Source organism: Vitis riparia, chromosome 3, assembly GCF_004353265.1.
Source record: "Vitis riparia cultivar Riparia Gloire de Montpellier isolate 1030 chromosome 3, EGFV_Vit.rip_1.0, whole genome shotgun sequence".
In the NCBI taxonomy this organism is placed as follows: Eukaryota; Viridiplantae; Streptophyta; class Magnoliopsida; order Vitales; family Vitaceae; genus Vitis; species Vitis riparia.
Window position 1 is genome coordinate 11,954,711 of NC_048433.1, and position 25,576 is coordinate 11,980,286.

At 39.0% G+C, this 25,576-nt stretch overlaps 1 protein-coding gene across 10 annotated transcripts in view; it reads right to left on the minus strand.

The window, feature by feature from the left end:
• Positions 1–4,334: 4,334 nt before the first annotated feature.
• LOC117911732 (ubiquinone biosynthesis monooxygenase COQ6, mitochondrial-like) overlaps positions 4,335–25,576 on the minus strand; it is a 40,840-nt gene continuing 19,598 nt past the window's right edge. For all 10 annotated transcript variants that reach the window (XM_034826141.1, XM_034826138.1, XM_034826142.1 and 7 more), the window contains 6 exons: positions 20,137–20,195; positions 14,910–14,977; positions 14,775–14,826; positions 8,230–8,391; positions 7,491–8,093; positions 4,335–4,741 (listed from right to left, as the gene is read on the minus strand). In XM_034826141.1, the coding sequence (XP_034682032.1) occupies positions 4,526–4,741; positions 7,491–8,093; positions 8,230–8,391; positions 14,775–14,826; positions 14,910–14,977; positions 20,137–20,195 (1,160 nt within the window). In that variant the 3' untranslated portion in view covers positions 4,335–4,525. The remainder of the gene's footprint in view (positions 4,742–7,490; positions 8,094–8,229; positions 8,392–14,774; positions 14,827–14,909; positions 14,978–20,136; positions 20,196–25,576) is intronic.

The following is a 25,576-nucleotide window of genomic DNA, read 5'->3' on the forward strand; positions in this document are numbered from 1 at the left end:
TTTTCAACGTTACAAGGTTACCTCCGAGGGATGTACAATAGCTTGAAGTTGATCTTCTATCATCAATCGATCCAAATAATCTGCATTCGTGTATGCTTCCAATGTCAATTCATTGCCTCTTTTAAACAACACTTCGTTTCTCGAAGTACCTTTTAAGTACCATAAAATTCAACGTGCTGCTTAAATATGTACTTTTTTTGGGTTGTGCACAAATTGATTCACCACTCCTACAACATAGCCTATGTTTGGCTTGTATGAAAAAGATAGATTAGTTTGTCATCTAATCTCTAATAGAATTCTTTATCTACCTTCACATTTTATTAAGCCTCACAAAGCTTGTGATTATGTTCAATGGGAGTCTCTACTTGTTTACACCCTTCTTTCCCTGTTTTAGTTAATATATCTAGCACATACTTTTGTTATGATATAAAGATCCTATGTCAAGAGTGTGCTACTTCAATGTTAGGGAAGTATTTTAACCTGTCAAGTTCTTTAATCTCAAATTCTTGCAATAGACACCTTTGTAATGCCTATATTTTTTGCAAGTCATCTCTTGTTACCACTATGTTATCCGCATAAACTAATAGAGTTGTAACTCCCCTTGAATTGGAATGTTTGACAAATAATGTGTGATCATCCTGACTTTCTTTATAACCTAAAGCTTTTATTACTCTAGCAAAACTACCAAACTAAGCCTTAAGATACTTTTTTACGCCATAAAGTGTCTTTTTCAACATGCACACCCTATTCTTCTTTGACTCAACCCTAGAGGAACCTCCATATAGATTTCTTCATCAAAATCACAATGTAAAAAGACATTCTGTATGTCAAACTACTGCAAACTCCATCCACTATTAGTTGCTAAAGATAATAGGTATTGTACATTTTTGCAATAGGAGCAAATGTTTCAAGATAATCCATCCCATAGGTTTGAGTATACCCCTTAGCCACTAATCTTGCCTTATATTGTTCAAGTGATCTATCTTGAAGACCTATTTATATCCTACTAACTTCTTTCCTTAAGGTAGTTCCACGAAGTCCCATATTTTGTCCTTCTTAAGTGCATTCATCTCAACTTTCATAGCTTATTTCGACTCTTTAATTCTCGATGCTTCAGAAAGAGTTTTTAGGATAGTAATAGTGTTAAGGTGGATAAGAAAAATTTTATGACCACTAGACAACTTCTCATAGGACACAAAGTGAGACTATGGATAGGTAGGCCATTTAGTACACTTCTTAACACCCTTTCTAATTGTGATAGGAATATCATAATCATCAACAAGTACATTACTTTCATAGTATTATGAATTAGGAGTTACCTCAACATCATCAGTACCAAATATTGGTTTTGAATTATGAACCTGCATTGATTGAACAAGGAGTTCCTTTTTCCTTGAATATACTTGCAATGGGTGAGTAGCACTATGAATCTATTTATCCTTTGCCATCAGACTAGGAGTACTTGGATCTAATTCATTTGGTAAAGGAACAAAAATGGATGGCGATGGAAAAACGGAGGATTTTGATTTTCTAAGGATGGGAAGGATGAAAGATCAAGCAAAAACAAATCTCCATCCTTGTCTTCCATGAATGATGTACCCCCTTGAAGATAACGATTTGGAAAGTAATTTTTAGTTTCAACGAAAGTTACATCTATGGAGACAAAGAACCATTTTGTTGGAGGATGATAACACTTATAACTTTTTTTTGTAGAAGAATACCCTATAAAAACACACTTAAGAGCCCTTAGATCAAGTTTCCTATGGTTATTCGAATGAATATGAACAAAGAATACACACCCAAAGACCTTAAGAACCAGGTGATTTGTTGTTTTGAAGTCAGGAATTTTTTTTTTGAAAATAGTTGCAAGGGGGTTGTTATAATCAATAACTCATGTAGGTAGTTTATTAATTAAATGTGTAGTGGTTATAACAACTTCTCCCCAATAATTTTTTGGAAAAGAAAAACTTAGTTAATAGTTAGAAGATGAACATTTTTCTATTCTACCATACCATTTTGTTGTGGTATGTTAATGCATGAAGACTCATGAATGACGCCTTTTTCATTAAACTTGATTAAAATAATCACTAGCATTATTAGACCAAACTCTTTTTATCTTAACCCCAAATTTATTTTTCACTATTTGGAAAAAAAATTGAAAGGTAAAACTAACATTTGATTTTTGTTTTAGGAGAAAAACCCATGACACTTGAGTATAATCATCAATAAATAAGATTAAGACAAACCAACGAGCCCTATAGATATTATTATGAACTGTACAAGGTCCCCAAACATTACTGTGAATAAAAGTAAAAGACATTGAAGACCTTGTATTCCTTATTGGAAAAGAAACATGCATATGTTTTGCAAGGTCACAAACATCACAATGAAACTGACCCAAATCAAATCCTTTAAACAAACCAGGAAACTTTACTTTAAGAATATTGAAAGAAGGATGATTGAGACAAAAGTGATATAACCATATTCTATTTTTATTTGAAAGGGAAGACCCATAAAGTAGAGACAGCGGGATAGGACCCTTAATGTTATTTTTCCCAATAGGTTCCATACAATTCAAATCCTTTGTAAGCTTGTGAATTGAAACTAGATTGGTGGACAATTTTGTTACATGAGAACAGTTTTTAAAACAAGGTTATGATTTATAACTGCGTCCCCTCGGCCAACAACTATAGCCAATGTTCCATTAGTAAAATCATTTTTCTTATTACTAGGACAAGGACTATAAGAGACAAACCCATGAGAAGATTAGATCATATGATCCGTAGCCCCAGAGTCTACTACCCATGTTCCTTTTGAGATCGACACATTAAGAGCATAGAACTAAGAATTACTTGAAAATGAAGGGACAAGTACCTACACCACCACCTGTAGGCTTTTCTAATGTCCTTAAAAAATATCTCAGCTTCTCAATCTCCTCTATTGAACTCGGGTAGCTCTTAAGAGAATTCTCCTTCGCCTCCTGATTGTGTTGAAGTCAAATGTGCCTGTCCTTGCCCTCTTTGATTACTCTTTGCTATTTAAGAAGTATTTTGAGTATTTGAGGGCTTACCATGGAGTTTCCAGCACCTCTCCTTCTTGTCTTGTAGCTTCTTATAGCAGGTACACTATAGAGTCTTTATTACTTGCTCTTGATCCTTTTGATAACCTATTAGTTCCTTCCATTCCATTAGAATAGGCCTTTGACTATAGCTGGTTTGATTTTACAGTTCTGATATTTGCATCTTTTGTAACCAAGGGTGAACCATCTGTTGATTAAGGCCCCATCACAACCCCTCTTCGTCCCTCTTCTCCACGAATTATGGCTATTGTTTCATTGAGTGAAGGAATTTCTTCCTTTCCTAACACTTGTACTTGAATGCTCTGTTTTCAGATTAAAAATAAAGTAGTTCTGCCAAAAAAATCAGTTTTCTCCAGTCTTTTAGAAGAAAGAAAATCAGCGATGAAGGCTGAAGAAAAAATAGAAATCCTAAAGAGTCTAATTTGGCTTTGATACCAAGGGGAGAAACATATATATTTCTTGTTTCACTAAGTTTCTTCTAAGGATCTGAGCATTTGTCTTGTTTCACAAAATGCAACCTATGTATTTTTTGATGAATAAAGGAAATGACAGATGGGGAAACATCTCCTCATCCTCAATAGTTGATCTAATTCTCAGGAAAGGAGAGGGATCCATTTTGCCTCGGTCTTTGACCACTAACAAGTCATACCATCTCTGTTCACAAGAGAGCCATGCTTAGTTTTTCATCAGTATTTGTTCATAATTGGGCAATCCCAGGTTTGAACTAGATTTAAATTCTCAATGGCATGCACAGAGATTATCCAAGAGTTGATTCCAGTGTTGCCAGGCATCTCTGCTACAATACCACCCGAAGGGCTAAATCGATTATCTTCCCGGGTTGCAGCTCGGCTCATCCGGGATGCATTTTTGTAAGATGAAATTGTAGTCTTATTCTCAAAGCCCCCAGGGATTGTGCATGTTTTTATTAACCATATGTCAACACAAGATGATCTGTCCAAACCATGTCTTATTGGTTCGCACGGTTAGATCTGCCCTGCATATTATAGTATCAAATATATATATAGATATAACATTTAGTTGTGCAATTAAGCGGGCCAGACTTTAATCATTAAATAGAAAAAGGCCAAGTGATAACACTAACTTCCACTGTTATTATAACCCAAGGAACAGAGGAAGCAATGTACCCCAGACAGACTGAACCCAGGCCGATCTCCTGAATGGTGTTAGGATACATGGGTTCTGGAGGGGACAAATTTCTGAGGCTTTTGGAGTCCAATCTTAATTAGAGCTGCAATAAATTTTGAATTGAGATTTACATAATTGCATTAACTTAAGTAAATTTCATCCAAATCCAGTTAGTAGCATGCTATACTGATGAGAGAGAGAATGGCATTACCCAATTTATTTAAAGAAGATACTTAAGCCTTGAAGTACAAAATCCAGGAATTCGAGTTTATTAGTTGACAGAGGAAAGTAACACTGATTTCAAGAGAACAGTGGCAATCTCTGCTCACCCGAGGCATATGAGATGATGCTCCTCTTTAATGGTGAAATATACTGTGCCCCATGGAATGCAGCAGCTCTTAATACATTTAGAGGTCCAAAATCAACAGAGTATGCCTTTTGAAAGCCATCCAGGATAGCCATCATCATAATATTTTCCCGTTTTCTCTCTGCTTCAAATTTTTTTAACAGATGCACCTGAGAAAATGAACAAGAGCACCTAGCAATGGATCAGAAACGACTGAACATGTGGGAGCCAATTCAAAGTATGGCATTCAAATCTCTCATTTAAGGCCGCAAAAAACAATTTCAGAATCATATATGACAAAACGACTCAAGTAAAAACTTCTTTTACCATTATCTTCTATATTTTCTGTTTAGCTACCAGGGCCAACCTTGGTGAATTTAGCAGTATTTCACTTTCACAAATCAGGAAGCATCCCATAGGTTTCATGAAGAAAACATAACAAAATTATAATACATCATGAAAATGCAAAAAATATCCCAAAGTTTTTCAACAAAAGAGAACTAGATAGGTCTCCTTAGACTACAAAAAGGGTTTCCTTATAGCTGGCACTAACTTTTCTTCCAAAAAGAACCTACTTCAACACTATTAGATTACATGCATTATACAAAAGAAGAAATTTCATTGAATTTTCACACAAAGTAAGGATAATGCTTAATTCCAGTTGTAAAAAGGTTTTTCCCCAATTGAAATGTGGCTTGGCAAGCACAAAACACTCATTTGTAAACTTTTGTCCTAGGGGAAATTAATGGAGCTTATTGTCACATCAGATTAGTGCCCTCATAGATGGAGATTATTATGCTCACATTAGAACTAAGTTCCAGTGTGATAACTTTCCTTGATATGAACAATGATTGACCAGCCCAAGATCTTTACAAAGAAAGAATACATGTCAGAATTTCTCTGTTATTTAAGATTTTTGTGAAAATTGAAATGCCACAAAAGAGACATTTGAAACCAACCCACCCCCACACCAAAAAGAAAAAAAAAAGAAAAAAAAAGTGTGGAAATAGGGGCATTTTGCCATCTTAACATTCAAAATAAACGAACAAGAGATCAAAAGATTGCTTCCCACCATAGATGAAGGTGAGAATGGATTCTCAAATCACCACCAACCAACAAAGAACTCTAAAAAGGGGTTGAAAATAACAAAAATGTCGTGAGATGGCCTTCTTAGAACAACACCCAAAAGCCCTCATTGGCATATCAACAATTATCTTGCAGACCACAATTAGTTTTGATGAGGAAGCACCAAAGAGAATTAGCACGTGGGAATCTCCAAGCCAATTTTCCAATGTAAGAGGTCTTTGCTGTTCTAGGACAATAGGGTGTTGAAACTGATTGATATGGAAGCAGGTGGGTCTCTATTTCCTGTCGTTTCATTGTGAAGATGACCTCGCTTGGATATTCCCAGGGGTGTATGGGCCAATTCAAAGGGTGGAGAGGGGATTTTTGGGTAGAATTAGGGCTAAAAAAGGTATCTAGGAGGACCCTTGGTGTTTAGGAGAAGACTTTAATGTGGTCGAATTTCTTGGGAAAAGGAGGAATTGCACAAGGTTGTCTTCAGCTATGAAGCGGTTTTTTGAGATCAAAGGGGATTTTAATTTGAGAGACCTACCTCTGGTTGGGTGTTAATTCACATGGTGTGGAGGTCGGGTTTCAATTAGGCCTAACTTAAAGTGTTTTACCAAAGCCAACTTCTAATCACTCTCCTATTGTCCTTAATAGTGATGGGATGAGGAAGGGGAAGTCTCCCTTCAGATTTGAAAATATGTGGCATAAAGAGAATGGACTTAAAGACCTCATAAGAAGCTGGTTTTTGGATTATATAATGTGAGTGGTTCTTTTAGTTATATTCTGGCAGTGAAGTTAAAGGCCCTCAACCAAGACCTAAAATTGTGGAACCAAGAGGTTTTCATGAATGTCTTAACCAGAAAATTGAAGGCCTTAAACCCGATCAGCTTTTGAGATTACAAAGAGAGAGTATCCCTTTCAATTGAAGATGCAGAGGCTAGAAGGGTGGCAATGGAGGAGTTTAGGAAGTGGGCTTCAATGTAAGAAACTATGTGGAGGCAGAAATAAAGAGAAATATGGTTAAGAGAAGGAAGGATAAACACATCAAGCTCTTCCACAAAATGGCCAATGCATGTGGTAGGAAAAATTTATTGGCAAAATTTCAAGTAAATGGTGCTTGGTTGTTGGAGGAGGCTAAGTTAAAGGATGGGGTGTCTATTTCCTTGGTTAGCCTTTTGGCACATTGGTATACATCATGTGTACCTTGATGTTCCCTTTCTAAGGCAGAGTTAACATATGGAGTACCAATAGTGACCCACTTTGAAAACACCCCCTTTTCCTTAAATGGAGCACCAATTGCATCAAACACCTATTTAGTTTCATGATAAATGCAAATAACTGAATGTGCATGTATCATACTGATGACAAGCTTATTAAGATATAGCAGAGAGATAGTGCCATAATCATATTTGCAGCTAAAAGGAAAGTGTTGGTATAGCTACCACATGATACTGTCTGGATTTGAGATGGCATTGGTACTGATTCCTTCAAAAATAAAAAATAAAGAATCTTTCTGAGTAGCATAAGGAAAAATTTCACTGTGCCAAAGTTTCATGATATTTAATCTTTACATTGTCAAGAATGAAAGAGTCTTTTCGCAGGGTTCATGTGTATCTCAATTGAACAGGCAAACCTAAATAGCAGTCAACATGCCTCTCTGCAGAATACATGTTGATAGTCCATTCATAGCACATAATTTATTTAGTATATAAAACAATTTCAATACAATTTCTGAAGAAACAAAGAGATAATAATTTTATGTAATTATATATTCCAGTAAATAAAAGCAAATAGTTGTAACATAAAATGAAGTCTGCACTCAAATCATAAAAAATTTAGAATGCATACCTCCCCAATGTCAGTGCCTACTGCAATACCCTCAGAAATTATTCTTGAAAGAGCAAATGCATCTCCAAAGCCCAAGTTAACTCCTTGGCCAGCCAAAGGATGTACTGTGTGTGCTGCATCACCAATTAGAACAACACGCTTTGATGCATAATTATTAGCATGCCTTAAAGACAATGGAAACACCATTCTTCCAGATACCAATTTAACCACATCCGGTGGAACTTCAAAGCATTCATTAGCTGAAACTGTCAAATCTCTTCTAAACCAAGAAAAAATGTCTCCATTATTACCCAATAAGTTTGACTGAGGATGAGGACCATATCCATAATTCAAAGCATGGTTTAAGGCCTTCACAAAATCATTCTCATTCATTTCTCTACAGGCTGATGATTCTTTTGGGTTCATGGTCCAAACAATATTGCTAAACTTATCACCCACCGGCAAGAGTGCAATTGGACCAGAAGGTAGAAACCGTTGCCATGCACATTGGTTTTCTGTTTTATGTTCTACTGTACAGATTACAGCATTCTGTGAGTAGTTCCATCCAGTTGTTTTGAATCCTGCTAACTCCCTAACACGTGATTTGGCCCCATCAGCTCCTACCTGTAAAAAGCATCGTTATGCCAATCAATATGTTATACATGAAAAATAATATCCAATAGCTCTTACACCAAAGGGCCCTTTGACCTTTTACTTCTTAACAGACAATGTGACCTCAGTTATATGCAAGTAAAATTACCACCAACTTTGCGTATAGGCTGTTGCCATCACTCAGTTCTAGCTTAGCTAAAGAAGCATGCAATGATGATGAAGTGCTGTCCATCATTGTGGGCAAGTGGTTCTGATGCAGAGTCATTGAATTTAATCTGGAAGGATAGATTCTCTTCTTGAGATCTGTGTTCTGATAGAGTTCAATTTTGTTAGTCTCAAAATAGCATAAAAAATATGAAAAATGGAATTCAAATCATATTGCATGAGATAAGATGCAATAAAATATGAGCAGAATAATGGGTTCATTTATTGATGTTACAGCAGGAAAAAAGATAAAGACTAGCTACAAAAACTCATAAACAACAATAGAAGCACCCAAGCCAAAAGAGAAGAAAAGGGAGAAGGATAGGGTAGTTTGGAAGGGCAATAGCAGAGGAAGGTTCTCCATCAAAGCCCTTTACTCTCTTTTGGAACCAGATTGTGTCATCCCTTTTCCTTTAGGGATTATTTGGAACTCCCTAGATTTCTTCTAAAATGAGCTTTTTCATTAGGGAGGCTTGTTAGGGTAAGGTGTTGAGTTTGGACCAGCTCCAAAGAAGAGGATGGTCGTTAGTCAACAAGTGTGCTTTATGCAAAGAGGAAACAAAATCCATTTATCACATTCTTCTTTATTGTGTGAAGGCTAGAATTTTATGGCAATTGATGTTTTCTTTATCTAGTATTCCTTGGGTTATTTCTACCTTGGTAAGAGACACTCACTTAGGGTGGCGTGGTTCTTTTGTAGGTAGAAGGTGAAAGAAGGCTTAGAGAGCCGCTCCCTTAGGTATTTTTTGGACTATTTAGAAGGAAAGAAATTGAAAAGTGTTTGAAAATGAGGGGATGTTAAATCAAAGACTTAAAAGCTCTTATCTTAACAATCTATCTATAACAATCCGCTCCCAACTGTGTAAATATTGTCCGCTTTGGACCCAAAGGGGCCTTCACAGCTTTAAAACGTGTCTATAAGGTTAAGAGGAGTCCATACTTACATAACGTCAGGAACTTTCTCCCCCATCTGATGTAGGATATTACAAACACTCTCCTGTGCAAACACAACGTCCTCGTTGTGTCCCACGGGATTATGGGGCTAAATTGACAAACGTGTGTCATGGGGCCACACAAACCCTCACACTAGGGTTGGGGATCAACTCTACCCTCAAGTTGGATCATAGATATTAATCATGTCCAACTTGCAAATAAAGTCTTCAAAGCTTGATTTCTGTAACCCCTTGGTGAAAATATCGGTCAATTGTTCCCTCGTAAGGATATAAGTCATGCAAATAATCCCTTTCTCAATTTTTTCCTTTATAAAGTGTCTGTCCACTTCTATATGTTTGGTTTTGTCGTGTTGAACAAGATTATGAGAAATATTAATGGCAGCTTTGTTGTCACAACAGAGTTTAATGGGGAGCTCTATTGTAATGCCTAGTTCTTCCAACAATTTCTGCAACCATAATCCTTCACACATACCTAGTGCAACTGCTCTGAATTCAACTTTGGCACTACTTCTGGCTACTACACTCTGCTTCTTACTTCTCCATGTTACTAAATTCCCCCAGACATAGGTACAATAATCTGTAGTAAACCTTCTATCATTTGCTGATCCTGCTCAATTTGCGTCTGTATAGATCTCTACTTTCTTACTATCAGTCTTCTTAAAGAATAGTCCTCTCCCTGGAGAACCCTTTAGGTATCTGAGGATCTTATATGCTGCTTTCAGATGACTTTCCTTTGGTGAGTGCATGTATTGGCTAACCACACTTACGGCAAAAGCAATGTTAGGTCTAGTGTGAGAAAGGTAGATCAATCTACCTACTAGTCTCTGATATTTCTCTCTATCCACGGGCTTTCCATCGCTTTCCATTCTGTTTCTTGCCTTGATAGGGGTATCTCTTAGCTTGCATCCCAGCATACCAGTCTCAGTCAACAAGCCAAGTACATACTTTCTTTGGGAAATACTAATTCCTTTCCTTGATCTAGCGACCTCCATTCTTAGGAAATACCGCATTTGACCCAGATCTTTCACCTCAAATTCCGTGGCAAAGACCTTCTTCAACCTTTCCATTTCTCCAGTGTCATCTCTAGTGAGAATGATGTCATCGACATACACGATTAGAATGGTCATCCTTCCATCATTGGACTGTTTGAAGAACATAGTGTGATCCGATTGTCCTTGTCGGTATCCTTGGTTCTTAATCACCTTTGCAAATCTATCAAACCATGCTCTGGGTGATTGTTTGAGACCATAAAGAGATTTCTTCAATTTGCATACCTTGGTTTCTTCTTCTTCCTTACAGAACCCTGGTGGTAGCATCATAAACACTTCTTCTTCTAGTTCACCATTCAGAAAGGCATTGTTGATATCAAACTAATGGAGTGGCCAGTCGAGGTTTGCTGCCAAGGATAAAAGAACTCGTATAGTGTTCAGCTTTGCTACTGGTGCAAATGTCTCGGTATAGTCAATGCCATAGGTCTGAGTGAACCCCTTTGCAACTAGGCGGGCTTTGTATCGTTCTATTATGTCATCCGCCTTATATTTCACTGTGAAGATCCATTTACAGCCCACTGGTTTCTTCCCCCTTGGCAAATTCATCACTTCCCAAGTCTCATTTTTTTCCAATGCCCTTATTTCTTCCATCACAACCTCTTTCCATTCTAGAATTTCGAAGGCTTCTTGAATGCTTTTAGGAATCTGGATTCTGTCAAGGTTAGTTGTAAAAGCACGACACTTTGTAGAAAGAGAATTATAAGACACAAATTTCGAGATAGGATGGAGAGTACATGAACGAGGTTGTTTCCTAAGAGCAATGGGTAAGTCATCTGTTACCTGATTAGAATTGGAGCCATACTCCCAAGGGGTTGGAACTATCACCGGTTTTGACTCTTTTAGTGCTTCGGAGATGAGTGTCTCATCGAACTTCGATTTTGGCCTCCTTGAGTAGACAAGTGTTTCCCTATTTGTCTGTAATTCCGTATCTCCCCTTGAGTTTAAGTGTCCTTCTGTATTAGGCGAAGGGGTAGATATAAGGCACGGAGTGGATTCAAACATAGCAACATCAAGATGGTCACAGGTTAAGGAAGGTCTAGTTTCACTCATGGACTCCCCCTGAAGCAAGTAATAGGGAGTATGCTCAAAAAATGTGACATCTAGGCTAACATATAGGTTCTGTGAAATTGGGTCATAGCATTTGTAGCCTTTTTGTGTGGAAGAGTAGCCAAGAAAGACACATTTAAGCACTCTGGGATCAAATTTGTTCCGCTTAGGTCCGTGAGTGTGGACAAACACAATGGACCCAAAGACACGAAGTGGAAGATGTGCATCAAGTCTCGAATGAGGAAAAAACTCTTGGAATTTCTGGAAGGGTGTGACAAAGGATAGGACCTGACTAGGCATTTGGTTAATAAGATATGTGGCTGTCAAAATGGAGTCACCCCAAAATTGTGAGGGCATGTGAGATGTAAATAGCAAAGCACGAGCAACTTCAAGAATATGTCTATTTTTCCGTTCTGCAACCCCATTTTGCTGAGGGGTGTCAACACAAGAACTTTGATATATAATACCATTTTCTTGAAATACTCAATACCATTATCAGTACGAAAAATTTGAATTTTGGTGTGAAACTGAGTTTGTATCATAGAGTGAAAGTTCATGAAGACTGATCGAACCTCAGTTTTATCAGTCAACAAATATACCCAACACAGGCGAGTATGATCATCAATAAAAGTAATTAACCATTTTTTATGGGTCCTATTAGGGGTACGTGAGGGACCCCATAGATCACTGTGAATCAGAGTAAATGGTATGGATGGTTTATACTTAGATTTAGGAAAAGACGCCGATGATGTTTGGCAAGTTCACACACTTCACACTGAAAATCCAATAAAGTTTTATTTGAACATAGTGAAGGAAATAAATGTTTTAAGTACTGAAAACTAGGATGACCCATCCTTTTGTGCCATAACAAAAGTTCAATGTCTTTAGGATAAGATGCAGAATTACAAACAGTAGGAGAACTCTGTCCAAGTACACCAGTTTCATCTAAGTAATATAGACCCTCACATTCCTTAGCACTGCCAATCGTCTTCCCCGATGATAGGTCCTGAAAAACACAGTGAGATGGTAGGAATTTAGCTGAGCAATTAGACCTTTTGGTTAACTGGCTAATAGACAGCAAATTGCAAGACAAATTAGGTACATGTAGGACAGGGTTGAGAGTAATTGACTCAGAAATACGAATACTCCCTTTGCCAGCAACTAATGATAAAGTACCATTTGCAATTTTTACTTTTAAATTACCAACACAGGGAGAATATGTAGAAAATAAATGATGAGCATCAGTCATATAATCAGATGCACCAGAGTCAATAATCCAAGGAGTAGTCTGAGACATGGTGCTAAGTACTATAAAAAAGGTACCTTTTTTTGCCAAAGAACCAAAGGATAAAGAAGTAGAAGACTGGCTAGAGGCTTGGAAATTAGAAAAAAGCTCATATAATTTCGCAAGCTGGTCGGAATTAAACCCCACACTAGAAGTTGACTGACAAATTTCTGTAGGTGTTTTTGTCTGCCTGGGTTTCGGTGGAGGCCTGATGACTATGGGCTTTATTGGGCTATCTGGGCTTCCAATCTGCGGGCTTGCCATGTAAAGCCCAACAAGTGTCTTTAGTGTGGCCCAACTTCTTACAATGCTCACAATAAGTCCTCTTGGACTGTCTTGGGCTTGGCCCACTAGATCCAACAGCATGAGGCCCACTAGCAGCAACATGAGGCCCACGTCCAACAACAACACAAGGCCCATGAGTTAAAAGGGTTGAGCCCTCACGCCCAAATGAGAGATCCAACATCACTCTCCTACTTTCCTCTCGCCGCACCTCGGAGAAGACTTCTCGGATGGAGGGCAACGGCCGGCGACTGAGAACCCTACTCCTGACGTCGTCAAGCTCGCAGTTCAACCCCGCTAGGAACTCGAAGACCCTCTCGTTCTCCATCTTCTTCTTGAAGCGCACACTGTCCCCCGTGCAATCCTCTTCACAGCTGAGATCGAGATCTTGCCACAGACCCAACATCTCGGTGTAGTACTCCGTGACTTCCCGATCTCCTTGCTTCATCTGCCAAAGCTGCGTCTTGATTTCAAAGATTTGGGAAGCATTCTCAATATCGGAATACGTTTCCCGTATCGCATCCCACACGTCCTTTGCCGTCGGGAGGAACACATAAGTCTTTCCAATGGCTGGTTTCATGGAGTTAATCAAGCATGAGGTGATAAAGGAGTTTTCGGACCGCCATTTCTGGGATGCTACTACATCAGTCGGAGGTGATTGCCAAGTCTCGCCGGTAAGGAACCCTAACTTTCCCTTTCTGTCAATAACGAGATTGATTGCTTGAGCCCACTCTCTGTAATTCTTACCATTCAGTTTTTCAACGGTAAGGTGGAGTGGGGAGTTGTCGAATGCACCGACAGGGCCAATTGAAGAGTGTATCTCCGACACTCTTTCATGGTTGTTTCCTCTTTGGGCATCCATGGACATATTAGGGTTTTAGAGCAAACGAGGCTCTAATATCATGCAAAAACTGAGAATGATTTTAAAATTCATTCAACACTGTATTTTTTTACATAAACGTATCCCTATTTAACAAATACACAAGAGAACAATCAAAAAGGAAAAAAATACAAATATGGAAGAACACAAATTATCCACAATTGGGGCCTCAATCTTTCCCTATTATCCTACCAATCATCATTCAAAATTATAACGGATTTCCACAATATATTTATTAATATTCATACTCTTATTAGCCTATTAAAAAAAAAAAAATAAGCATAATCATATTTTCTTTTTCATTTTTCAAGATATAGGTTTGTGTATGAAAAAACATATATTTGATAGGCGACTAGGACTTTACAGTGGTAAACCTCAAACAGAATACTGGAATGATCTGGTACCATACATTCTATTCCAATTCAAAGTTCAGAAACAGCTTATCCATTATACAGCAAAGATAAGTTTCTATCTGCATATAGGATTAAACTCCTCAGCAGTTTTATTAATTTTTTGTCCATGGAACATTATTAGTCATCTGTGTACAAGCCAGGGAACTGAAATGTAAAAAAAAAGCACAAAGACAACTACATAAAGGGATGATAACGGCAAATATTTCTAGAATACTCAAAAAACTTGAATTTTACATTTAGTAACATCCTGTCAAGCAAGAGACCACATTCATTTTTTTTCTCTGCGAAGTGAAATTTTTTAAAGGAAAAGAAGTAAGTTGCAGCATGGAAGGCATCAAGTTGAAGTATATCATGAAAATGTAAGTTTTCAAGCATAAGTTAAAGAGAAACAAACAGCCTGAACTGGTGAACTGCAGATAATTAAAAAATTTCCAACAAATTTTCAAATAAAAAACAATATAGTCTACCATGGTGACTACCTGTATGCATGACAATAAAGAACTATGAAGCACCTTATTTAATTAAAAAATTTCCAACAAATTTTCAAATAAAAAACAATATAGTCTACCATGGTGACTACCTGTATGCATGACAATAAAGAACTATGAAGCACCTTATTCTCCACTACACACCTGAAAGCCAAAACACAACTATCTGGTATTAATAACTGCATGATAAACAAAATGAGAATTATCATTCGAGCAAATACGCTTACCCTAATACTTCTTTATCTACATCTCTCGCATTGTATCTTGTGTATCCTAATCCAGTATAATCCCAAACCTAAAAGAAACATAAAGGTCTGAATGAAAATATAGTTTATTCCCTGATATATCAACAGGCTTATTTCAAAATGAAAAAAGTGAATGAGATACCACATGTTATACCATACACAAGTAAATATAATATATATATATATATATACACACACATATATAAATATATGTATGTATGTATGTATGTATGTATGTATGTGTGCATATACACATGCATAAGAATATATAGCTTAACCTATGGCAATTGTGAATAAAAGAAACGAGTCTGCATGTAAAAAGCAAGTTAACAATTCCATTCTAAGCAGAAAATCCCACAGTGAAAATTACAAGTATAGAAAACCTGAAAAGGCCACAACAGAGGAGAGCTAAGAGCATAAAACAGGATGAAGTTTAAAAATCAGCAATGTTTCTCTAATACATTAGATATTGTTCTTTTCTCCCCAACCAAATTTATATGGAAATCTAAAGTCTCATCTAAGATCAAGGCCTTTGCTTGGTTGGTGCCACGCAAGAAAGTAAACATCAATCAACATGCTACAACTGATAAAACCTTTCAAATCCCTTAGGCTAGATTGGTATGTTTTATGTAAGGGAACTGGAGAAACTACTGATCATCATTTTTTGCATTGTCAAATAACTTTGGGGTTTTAGCACTATTTATTCAGACAAGCCAAGATTAATTAGATTCCACCTAGGAGCATATGCGATATGATGATTATTTCATATAGGGATTTGGGGAGCTCTTAGAAACAAGATCCTTTAGTGCTTATCTCACATTGCTTTGGAATGTGTCGTGAGAGAAAAATGCCAAAACTTTTTAGGATAAGTGAGGGACAGTAGAGGGACTGTGGGATTTACTCCACTTCTATTCCTCTTCCAGGGCCCCCTGCACCAAGGTTTTCAAAGGCATTCCTCTTAGTGTAATTCAACTCAATTAGCATTCAATAAGTTATTTAAAAAGGTCTGAGCATCATTAAAAGGAGCTTATTCATAACTTGAGGAGAAGACATCTTTGTCTATTGTATTGTAGTTCAAACCTTTTGTATAAACTCCTATGCATAGCAATCACATTTTGATAAGGTTTTGCGTAATTGTGGGAAGGACTCCTCTTCCTTCTATATGTTTTCATAAAAATTTTTATATACATCACTTGTTTCTAATCAAAAGGGAAAAAAATCAACAATGTTTGTTGAGAAGATGAAGCATCCTACACTATGTCCTATATTTCATTCATATTTTGCTCTATTCATTGAGCATCATAAGAACTCATGTTTAAATAAGCCCCTAGAACCAATCCTACAATTAAAAATAAAAAGAAAAATACAAAAAAAAAACTCCAATATCAACTAGGTATACTATTGTGCTGAGAGCATTCGAGAGACCATCTCATTAAATGAGACCTAGTGTGCAAATCTAAGGTGGTAAGGGGATTGGGGTATAGGATGATCTCTCTCAAGAATCATGCTCTTTTGGGGAAGTGGCTATAGAGATTTTCTAGGGAGAATTATACTCTTCAGCATCATATTATTGTGAACATCAATAAAACTTTCAAGAATAAATATTGAATAATTTACTTCCAAGCTAGGAATGATTAACAGGTATTCCCCAACTTGAGGGGGAGTGTGGATTTCCAATATAATTCTTAACTTTTAGGAATTAGTTTCCAAGTCTTTTGGGGATTAAATTCTAATTAGATTCTGATTTTACTTTGCATTTTAAATAAAGAGATATGAATGATTATATCCAAAACCTTTATTTTTATTATGTCCACATATATCCCTTATTTGAAGGGATTGTTTGTTACTAGAATTGTGGGGATTCCATGACAGGTCTATTGTCATGCTTCTCCTATATATCCTAGTCTTTTCTACTGTTTGTGTGATAAGAAAAATTAGAGCTTTCCTCTCTAAATCTTATTACTTTATATCATTCTCCTTAGACGGTCAAAGCCCATTAACTTTAATCTTGGCAAAAAAAGTTCCTTCTTCCATGCACATTAGCCATTCTGTGAAAGAGTTTAGGGTTTCTATCACCCATAACCAAATCTCCCTAGATTTTTGTCTCTAAGAGCCAAGAGGCTTTTTCTAACTAGACCCACTTACAATACTCTTCTTTTACTATCCTTCTAGCTTTAAGTCCTCTTTAAGAAAGAACAACTTCTCTCTCCTTAGAATCCTAAAAAAATCCACCAGATTAGAAGTCTCCTTCTAGATTGTAACATTACCAAACACCTCTTTGTTCCAAACTTTTTATGTTTGATTTCAACACTTACAATCTAGAAACTAAAATGAAATAATAATAGCTTCTAAAATTGAAACCCATTCACCAACTCTTAAGCACGTCTTTGAAACTCTCCTCCTAACTACATGTTTTTGAACCTAAAAGAAGTGTTGCCTATCCTCATCCCATCCCCTTCTAAAAAAATGGGCGAGTGATCTACCACAAGCCTTAATAGGGTACACTACACCAACCCATTGAAATGACCTTCCCTGCTAAAAATTGATTTAATCTTGATATTTACTGATCGTTCAAAACCACCACGCCATGTAAAGGGACCCTTAAGTAGAGGAAGATCAGGTAACCCTAGATCATCAATAGTCTATAAGAACATTCTCATGCCTGAAGATAATCTGTCACCTCTAATATGTTCCCTAAGAAGCTGACTATGTTAAAATCCCCTCCAATACACTAGGGGTTATCCCATAACCCCTTGATAGCCCCTAACTCAACTCAAAGCCATCTCTTTCCTTCCTTTACGTAGGCCAATACACCCTTAAGAAGACCTAAACAAAGTCATCCTCGCAAATTTGAAAGTGATGTACAATCAAAACCTCACCCATGTCCATTTAAACAAGCTCCTAACACCTTTTTATCCCAAAAAAACCACTATTGCTCCAATAGCAACCGGACAACCACAGTCCCTCCTCTAAAAATCTTCCCACCTCTAAGCTTCTCACTAACCCTACAAACATCTCTTGTAATTTTGTTTTCCGTGAACAAATGACATTAGCCTTCTAAGTTCTAATCAAGAACTCAATAACCTTCTTCCTCCTTCTGTTTGGCTCCTCTCAACACGTGGCCTCTCCTCATCTTCTTCCCTACCCCCAAAGCCACCAACCGAGCAGCTCTCACTTGCCAACACCACCTAAACAAACCATGGATGGATTTCCCACCATAACTGACCAGCAAAGCAACCCGATCCCACCACTATCTCCAAGGAACTAGGTAACTCTTTACCAACCAACTTCACTAAAATCCCAGCCCACTGTAACTTAGAAAAGAAAGCAGTATCTTCATTCACTGCAATAAAACCTCTGCAACCATCACCTATCTTTTTGAACACCTCTCTACTCCACATTTGAAGAGAAAGACCCGCCACCCTCACCCAAGCCACCTTAGTACAAATTCCTTGCTGAAAACACCCCACCTCTAGGTTTCATCTTGCCATATGCAAAAAATTCTCCTTGAGTCTCCTTTCCCCTACAACAAGAACCCATTCAGCTTCACTCAAAGACTCAAACTCAAATAGCAACAACCCTCTACCCATCAAGGCCACCCTCAGTCTCCCCTATAAAAACCAATGGTGGCTCACCTAGCTCCTCAAAAACTCCAACTCAGAGACGAACATAATCCACATCCCACCAGCCCACCAAACACTTGTCCAACTGATCCTTCCTTCCTAGCAGCTCCCTTTCCCCCAACTCCAACCAAACAGAATCACCTATCCTCCTTGGCCTCGGCTTTGCAATCTCTGTATAAGTTTTTGACAACAAACCCTTGTCCCCTAAAGGAGTTGTTGAACCACCCGAGTCCAAAAACCTTACCAAGGAAACAACTCTAAGGTCTCACAGCTTATCCACCAGAATGTTACAGCCGCCAAACAAAGCCCTCCCTTCTGGGAATATAATGCAGTACCTCTTAGACTCAAGATCGAGAACTGAACGGAGAAGGAACCTTCCCGCCTCATTTGAATGTTGCTCCAATCTATATTTCCTTCCCCCCTCCTCCCAAACAAGAACCCACCTTCTATTTCCATTATCCCTACAACAAGCCTCAACTCCATCTAATAACCAACTTAAACTAACTTCCCCAAACCTGATCCATGAAGTGATTCCTCTACATCTCTCCCACATGCACCCCCTCAACTTTCCACCCACCTCCTCAACCTGCAGCTCAAAAGACTTGGACTCTATAGCAAACCAACTCCTTCCACCTCTTGAAGCTTCACTCATCTGGACAAGCATTGCTGCCTCTACAAACAAAAGAAACCTAGGGACGCAATTGCCCCAATATATGCACTATATGGAACTATAAGCAACCTGAGGAAAATTGAGGAAGCAGGTTGGATTTACACGTGAAAAACATTAAAGCTATTGAAATACAATGTCGACTAGATGAAATCAACATTACCTTGTACAGAAAATCAGCCCTTGCACCATAGAATTCTTAAATTAATTTGCAGACTATAGTGATTTCAATCTTTCTTTGTTGTTCCCACTCCTTTTTCCTACTGCTCCATTGTAGCTTACTAAGCACTACAACTTCCTTACCCCCCTTTGAAATTTTGTAGATAAAGTGGTTTTCCTCCTGTTCACATAGGCCCACCGTTTTGTTGCCTTTCTTAATCTATGCTAATTGGTTTAGACTAATTTTATTGAATTGAATATTTTCTAGGTTACCCGAGAACTTGACAGCCTAGCTTTGGTCCTTATTGGAAATAATTCTTACTTCTATTGTAATCCTTGAGTGATGTTTCCATTCCCATCTTGTCCCCAAACTTCTGTTGAAGTAAAACTTCTGACAATCAATTCATTCCTAATTCTATGGTTTTATCTGTTTCCCTTTATTAACTATGGGAGTTGCACTTCCATCACATATATCCTGATCATGTTGGTTTAGTTATTAGCACTCATTTTCTTTTCCAAGACCTACCACAATGAAACAAACACATAATTAAATTAAATCAATGAGTTATTAACCAATGAAATAAAGTGAGACTACACTGAAAACAAAAGCTTCCTATCCATCATCGATGTACATGATGTTTACATTTAAAATATAAGGGAATTTAAAATTCTTTTTGAAATTGTGATATATTCAACAACTAGAAGTGAGTCATGCTGGAAAAGAAAATGCCACAACAGAAGCAACAATGAGGACCACCACCTGCATTTTATCAAAGTATGCATGTCGATGCTGTTGAACGTACTGCCAAGCACCAACATCTGCATAGCAAAACCATAATCATTGGAAGGCCAAAAAAAGAATGCAGTTCCATCCATGCTTGATGCATGAAATAGGAGGATAGTTACAGTTAATTAAGGGGAAATTAAGCCAAATCAAAGTCAAAACTACAACCAAGCAAAAGGCTGCCTAAAAAAATTGCATCCCTGCGACATGCAATTAGAAGTAAAGGACATTTTTGTTGCAGGATATAAAAAGAGGACAGGCCAATAATAGACCTGCAAATTTATAGAAAAGCATACTGCCTGGTGTAAATGGGTACAACTGAGCAAGAAACCAAAGTTTTTGACCTAGGAATTTGGATTGACATCAGGTCATGCTGTGGAAATTGGACTCAAAGAAGTTTAAAACCTTGACTGCATGGCTATAAACTTTTAGTTGAACTTAGTTTCCAACAAGAGCATTAATGCATTTATAAACCACTAGAATTAAGTAGCAATAGGGGTAGTGTCACGAGTTGGAGAGGATGATGAGGGTATTGGTTGAGAGGAAGACTTTCCTGATCAGGTTGGAAGGCGAGCAAGGAGGCGAATGGTGCTCGATAACAGAGAGAAGTAGAGGCTCTGTTTTCGCATTAGGTTTTGAAAGGGAAGCTGTTGGGTGGTTGGTTGATTATTTGACGAAAGCTTTAACTTTGAAGAGTCATATGGGGTTCAACAAAAAATTCAGAGGAAAAAGCAGGGTGCATCTGATGGAAGTTGGCTTCAACAACCATGGAAGGTTTATTAGGATCTCGGAGTTTATTACCAACAAAAAGCCTTCCATTCTGATCATTCCTGAGGGTGACAAGGGCAGAGGTTGGGAGAATATAAAAAATGCGTTATTGTCTCTGTTGATGGCCCCTTATCCGAATGTAACAGAAAAGGGAAGGAATATAAGAGGGGAAAGCTGGCCTCACAAGTACGAAGGATCGATGCACAGATCATTTGCGAAGGTAGTCAGTGATGAAGGACCAAGAGGAGGTGGTCTAGTCCCAATTGGGAGATGGGCACGAGCTGTGGTGTGTGAAAGCAAGTTTGACAGGGAGAATTGGGCTGAGGTTGGAAGATCAGTGGCGAGAAGCTTAGGGAAGAAAGGCGTTGTAACGGTAGTACCCATTTCAGATAGAAATGGTGTTTTCTTTGTTGAAACAATCGAGGAACCTATATTTCTCCATGATTTGAGGATGATAAAGGTTGGGGAAAGGAACTTCATCCAGTTGCGAAGATGGTCGCCGAAGGAGAACGCGGAAATAGACGGGAAGTTTAGAGAAGGCTGGATCGAATTAAGGGGGCTGCCATTTCACCTATGGTCGGAGGTACACCTGAAGAAGATTGTGGAACAATGGGGGACAGTAAATGAAATCGATTGGCGCACGTTGAAGCTGTTCGATCTCAGAAGGGCGAGGTTAAAGATCACAATGAGGGATAGGGCAATCCTTCCAGCTCTGATAGAAGTGTCTGATGGGGATTGGGTGTTTACAGTCGTCGTCGTAGTGATCGGAGATGAAGAAAGAAGGAGAGGTGGCGAAAAAGGTGAGTCGACTCGGGTGGCTGTCGCTTCTCACTCGGGGACAGGTGGAGGAAGACGAGGGGAGAGTGGAAGATCAACGGCGGAAGAGAGATATCGTGTCGGGGAAGACAGCAGACAAAGAAAGGAGGGAGAAAAGGGTAAGGCCATGCTTACCTCAGCCGGCAAATGTGACAAGGGCTACCAACTCCCGTCTCAGTCGTGTTTGAAAACAAATGGGATGGACGGGATCGAAGTAGCAGGAGAAAAGTGGGCCGGAGAAGACGAAGATATCAACGATGTGGGCTGTCGGGCCTGTGAGAGGAGGGCCCAGTCGCTGGCAAGGCCTGGGCTAAAAGTAGATACAACGGGCTGCAAGCTTAAAGGCCCAATGGGGTTGGGCCTAAGCCCAGAAGGGTTCACTCCATTTGAGTCTGGGGCTCCGTTACGCAAGGAAGAAGACTCGTCTTCTGCAAACGAGAAGGGGAAATCAGACCCCGGACTCCTCGAGGTCCAGTCGAGCAGGATAGCGAAGAAGAAGGCGATGCAAGGTTCAAGGAAGTTGTGGGCAACTTTCTTTCCCCCAAGCTCAGAGCACCGACGGGGATTACGGTGCAGCAGCGAGCCCATTTTGCGCGGAAAAAACAAGGTGGATAGTGAAGAGGACTTAAGGGCAGAAGATTCAGGTGCCGAATCTCAGGCGAAAAGAGATTTAAGTGCAAGCTCTCTTTTTTCTCCTCGATTTCCAAGGATTCACAAGAAAAATTTAGGGGAAAGGGCTTCGGAGCCGAGAGAGGAAGGGATTTCGAACAAAGCTTCATCTGACGAAGATATGGAAGGATTTTTGGGCCGAGTGGGGTCTGTTCCTCGTGGCTCAGCAGCCATGGTTATGCCTTCTTCGCCAGAAACCAGAGGTAAAGGGCCTAACTTGTTGGGGAATTGTGGTTCGATGGTTGTGGAGTCTCTGGAGGTAACTCCTTCACTTTTTCAGTCTTCACAGCAACTTATTCCCTCTTCTAGTGGCTTCACTAATTCCCTCTTGAACCCTTCCGTCCCCATTCTGAGTCCTTCTACCCCCATTCTTCCCGTTTCAGTTTCTCAATCTTTGGCTCCTACGGAAAACCGAGTAAATTCCAAATCTTTTTTCAAAAGAGTCAACGATGCTTTCAAAGGTCAAAATCCTGTTGATATCCCTATTTCAGAAATGGAGGTGACCCAGCCTGCTTGTCCCAACCAGATGTGCGAGAGCGTCAACCCTCTCTCAGTTTCCAGTCAGGCTGCAGTTAATCTGGGAGCCTGTGCGGGCTCTCCTCCAGGCGAGTTCCAAATAGAAGGACTATCCCCTAGGAAAATGGCAAAAGTACGTGAGGTTTTAAAGTCTCTGGATATCAAGGTATATTCCAGGAGGAAGAGCAGATGCTCTACAGGATTGTGAGACCAACTGGATTTGGTCCGGGATCAGGGTCAGAGAGTTTTATATGAAGATAGTCAGTTGGAATACCAGGGGTTTGGGTTCTAAGAAAAAGAGAAGGGTGGTTAAGGATTTTCTGAGATCAGAAAAGCCGGATGTAGTGATGATTCAGGAATCTAAAAAGGAGGAGTGTGACAGAAGGTTTGTGGGTAGTGTTTGGTCAGCCAGAAATAAAGATTGGGCAGCCCTTCCGGCAAGTGGGGCTTCGGGTGGGATTTTGGTAATATGGGACTCTAAAAAGTTGCGTAAGGAGGAGGTAGTGTTAGGCTCATTTTCGGTCTCAATCAAGTTCGCGTTGGATGGATGCGAATCTTTGTGGTTATCTGCAGTTTATGGCCCAAACAACTCAGCTCTAAGGAAGGATTTTTGGGTGGAGCTTTCAGACATTGTTGGGCTCTCTCATCCGCGTTGGTGTGTGGGCGGTGATTTTAATGTTATAAGGAGAAGTTCAGAAAAATTGGGTGGTTCTAGATTAACTCCAAGCATGAAGGATTTTGATGACTTCATAAGAGATTGCGAATTGATAGATTCACCTTTAAGGAGCGCATCATATACTTGGTCAAACATGCAAGAGAATCCAGTATGCAAGAGATTAGATCGCTTCTTGTACTCAAATGAGTGGGAACAAGTATTTCCTCAAAGTCTTCAAGGAGTACTGCCAAGGTGGACTTCGGATCATTGGCCGATTGTTTTGGAAACCAATCCATTCAAGTGGGGTCCAACGCCTTTCAGGTTTGAGAATATGTGGTTGCAACATTCTAGTTTTAAGGAGAATTTTGGAAGATGGTGGAGAGAGTTTCAAGGAAATGGGTGGGAAGGACACAAGTTCATGAGGAAATTACAGTTCGTTAAAGCCAAATTGAAAGAGTGGAATAAGACTTCTTTTGGAGAGATAAGTAAAAAGAAAAAAGATATATTATCTGTCTTAGCTAACTTTGATTCCTTGGAGCAAGAAGGGGGACTATCCCATGAACTTTTAGTCCAAAGAGCTTTAAGAAAAGGGGAGCTAGAGGAGTTGATTTTGAGAGAAGAAATACATTGGAGACAAAAAGCTAGGGTGAAATGGGTAAAAGAAGGGGATTGCAACTCAAAATTTTTTCATAAGGTGACCAATGGCAGGCGAAATAGGAAATTTATCAAGGAGTTGGAGAATGAAAGTGGTCTAATGTTGAATAATCCAGAGAGTATAAAGGAGGAGATCCTAAGGTATTTCGAAAAGCTTTACGCGAGTCCTTCTGGAGAATCGTGGAGAGTGGAAGGCTTAGATTGGTCCCCTATTTCTGGTGAGAATGCGTCTAGATTGGAATCCCCCTTTACTGAAGAAGAGATTTATAAGGCCATTTTTCAAATGGATAGGGATAAGGCTCCTGGGCCGGATGGCTTTACCATTGCAGTGTTTCAAGACTGTTGGGAAGTGATAAAGGAGGATATAGTGAGAGTGTTTGCAGAATTCCATAGGAGTGGAATTATCAATCAGAGCACTAACGCTTCCTTTATAGTTTTGTTACCCAAAAAAAGCATGTCAAGGAGAATCTCAGACTTTAGACCCATTAGCTTGATCACTAGTCTTTACAAGATAATAGCCAAAGTGTTAGCAGGGCGACTAAGAGGAGTACTTCACGAGACTATCCATTCCACTCAAGGAGCCTTCGTGCAAGGGAGACAAATTTTGGATGCAGTTCTCATAGCCAATGAGATAGTGGATGAGAAAAGAAGAACAGGGGAGGAAGGAGTTGTATTTAAAATTGACTTTGAAAAGGCCTATGACCATGTGAGTTGGGATTTTTTGGATCATGTGTTGGAGATGAAAGGGTTTAGTCTTAGATGGAGGAAATGGATGAGAGGTTGCTTATCCTCGGTTTCTTATGCAGTCCTAGTGAACGGTAATGCGAAAGGGTGGGTTAAGGCATCTAGAGGTTTAAGACAAGGCGACCCTTTATCACCTTTTTGTTCACTATAGTGGCAGATGTATTGAGTAGGATGTTATTGAAAGCTGAGGAGAGAAACGTCTTGGAAGGATTCAGGGTGGGTAGGAACAGAACAAGGGTATCCCATTTACAATTTGCAGATGATACCATTTTCTTCTCCAGTACTCGAGAAGAGGATATGATGACGCTTAAGAATGTTCTGCTAGTGTTTGGATATATATCTGGTTTGAAAGTTAATCTTGATAAAAGCAACATCTATGGCATTAATATTGAACAGAATCACCTTTCTAGGCTGGCCGAGATGCTTGACTGCAAGGCTTCTGGGTGGCCTATACTTTACCTAGGTCTTCCTCTGGGAGGGAATCCTAAGGCGAGAGGCTTTTGGGATCCTGTGATTGAGAGGATATCAAGGAGATTAGATGGATGGCAGAAGGCGTATTTATCTTTTGGAGGTAGGATAACTCTCATTCAATCT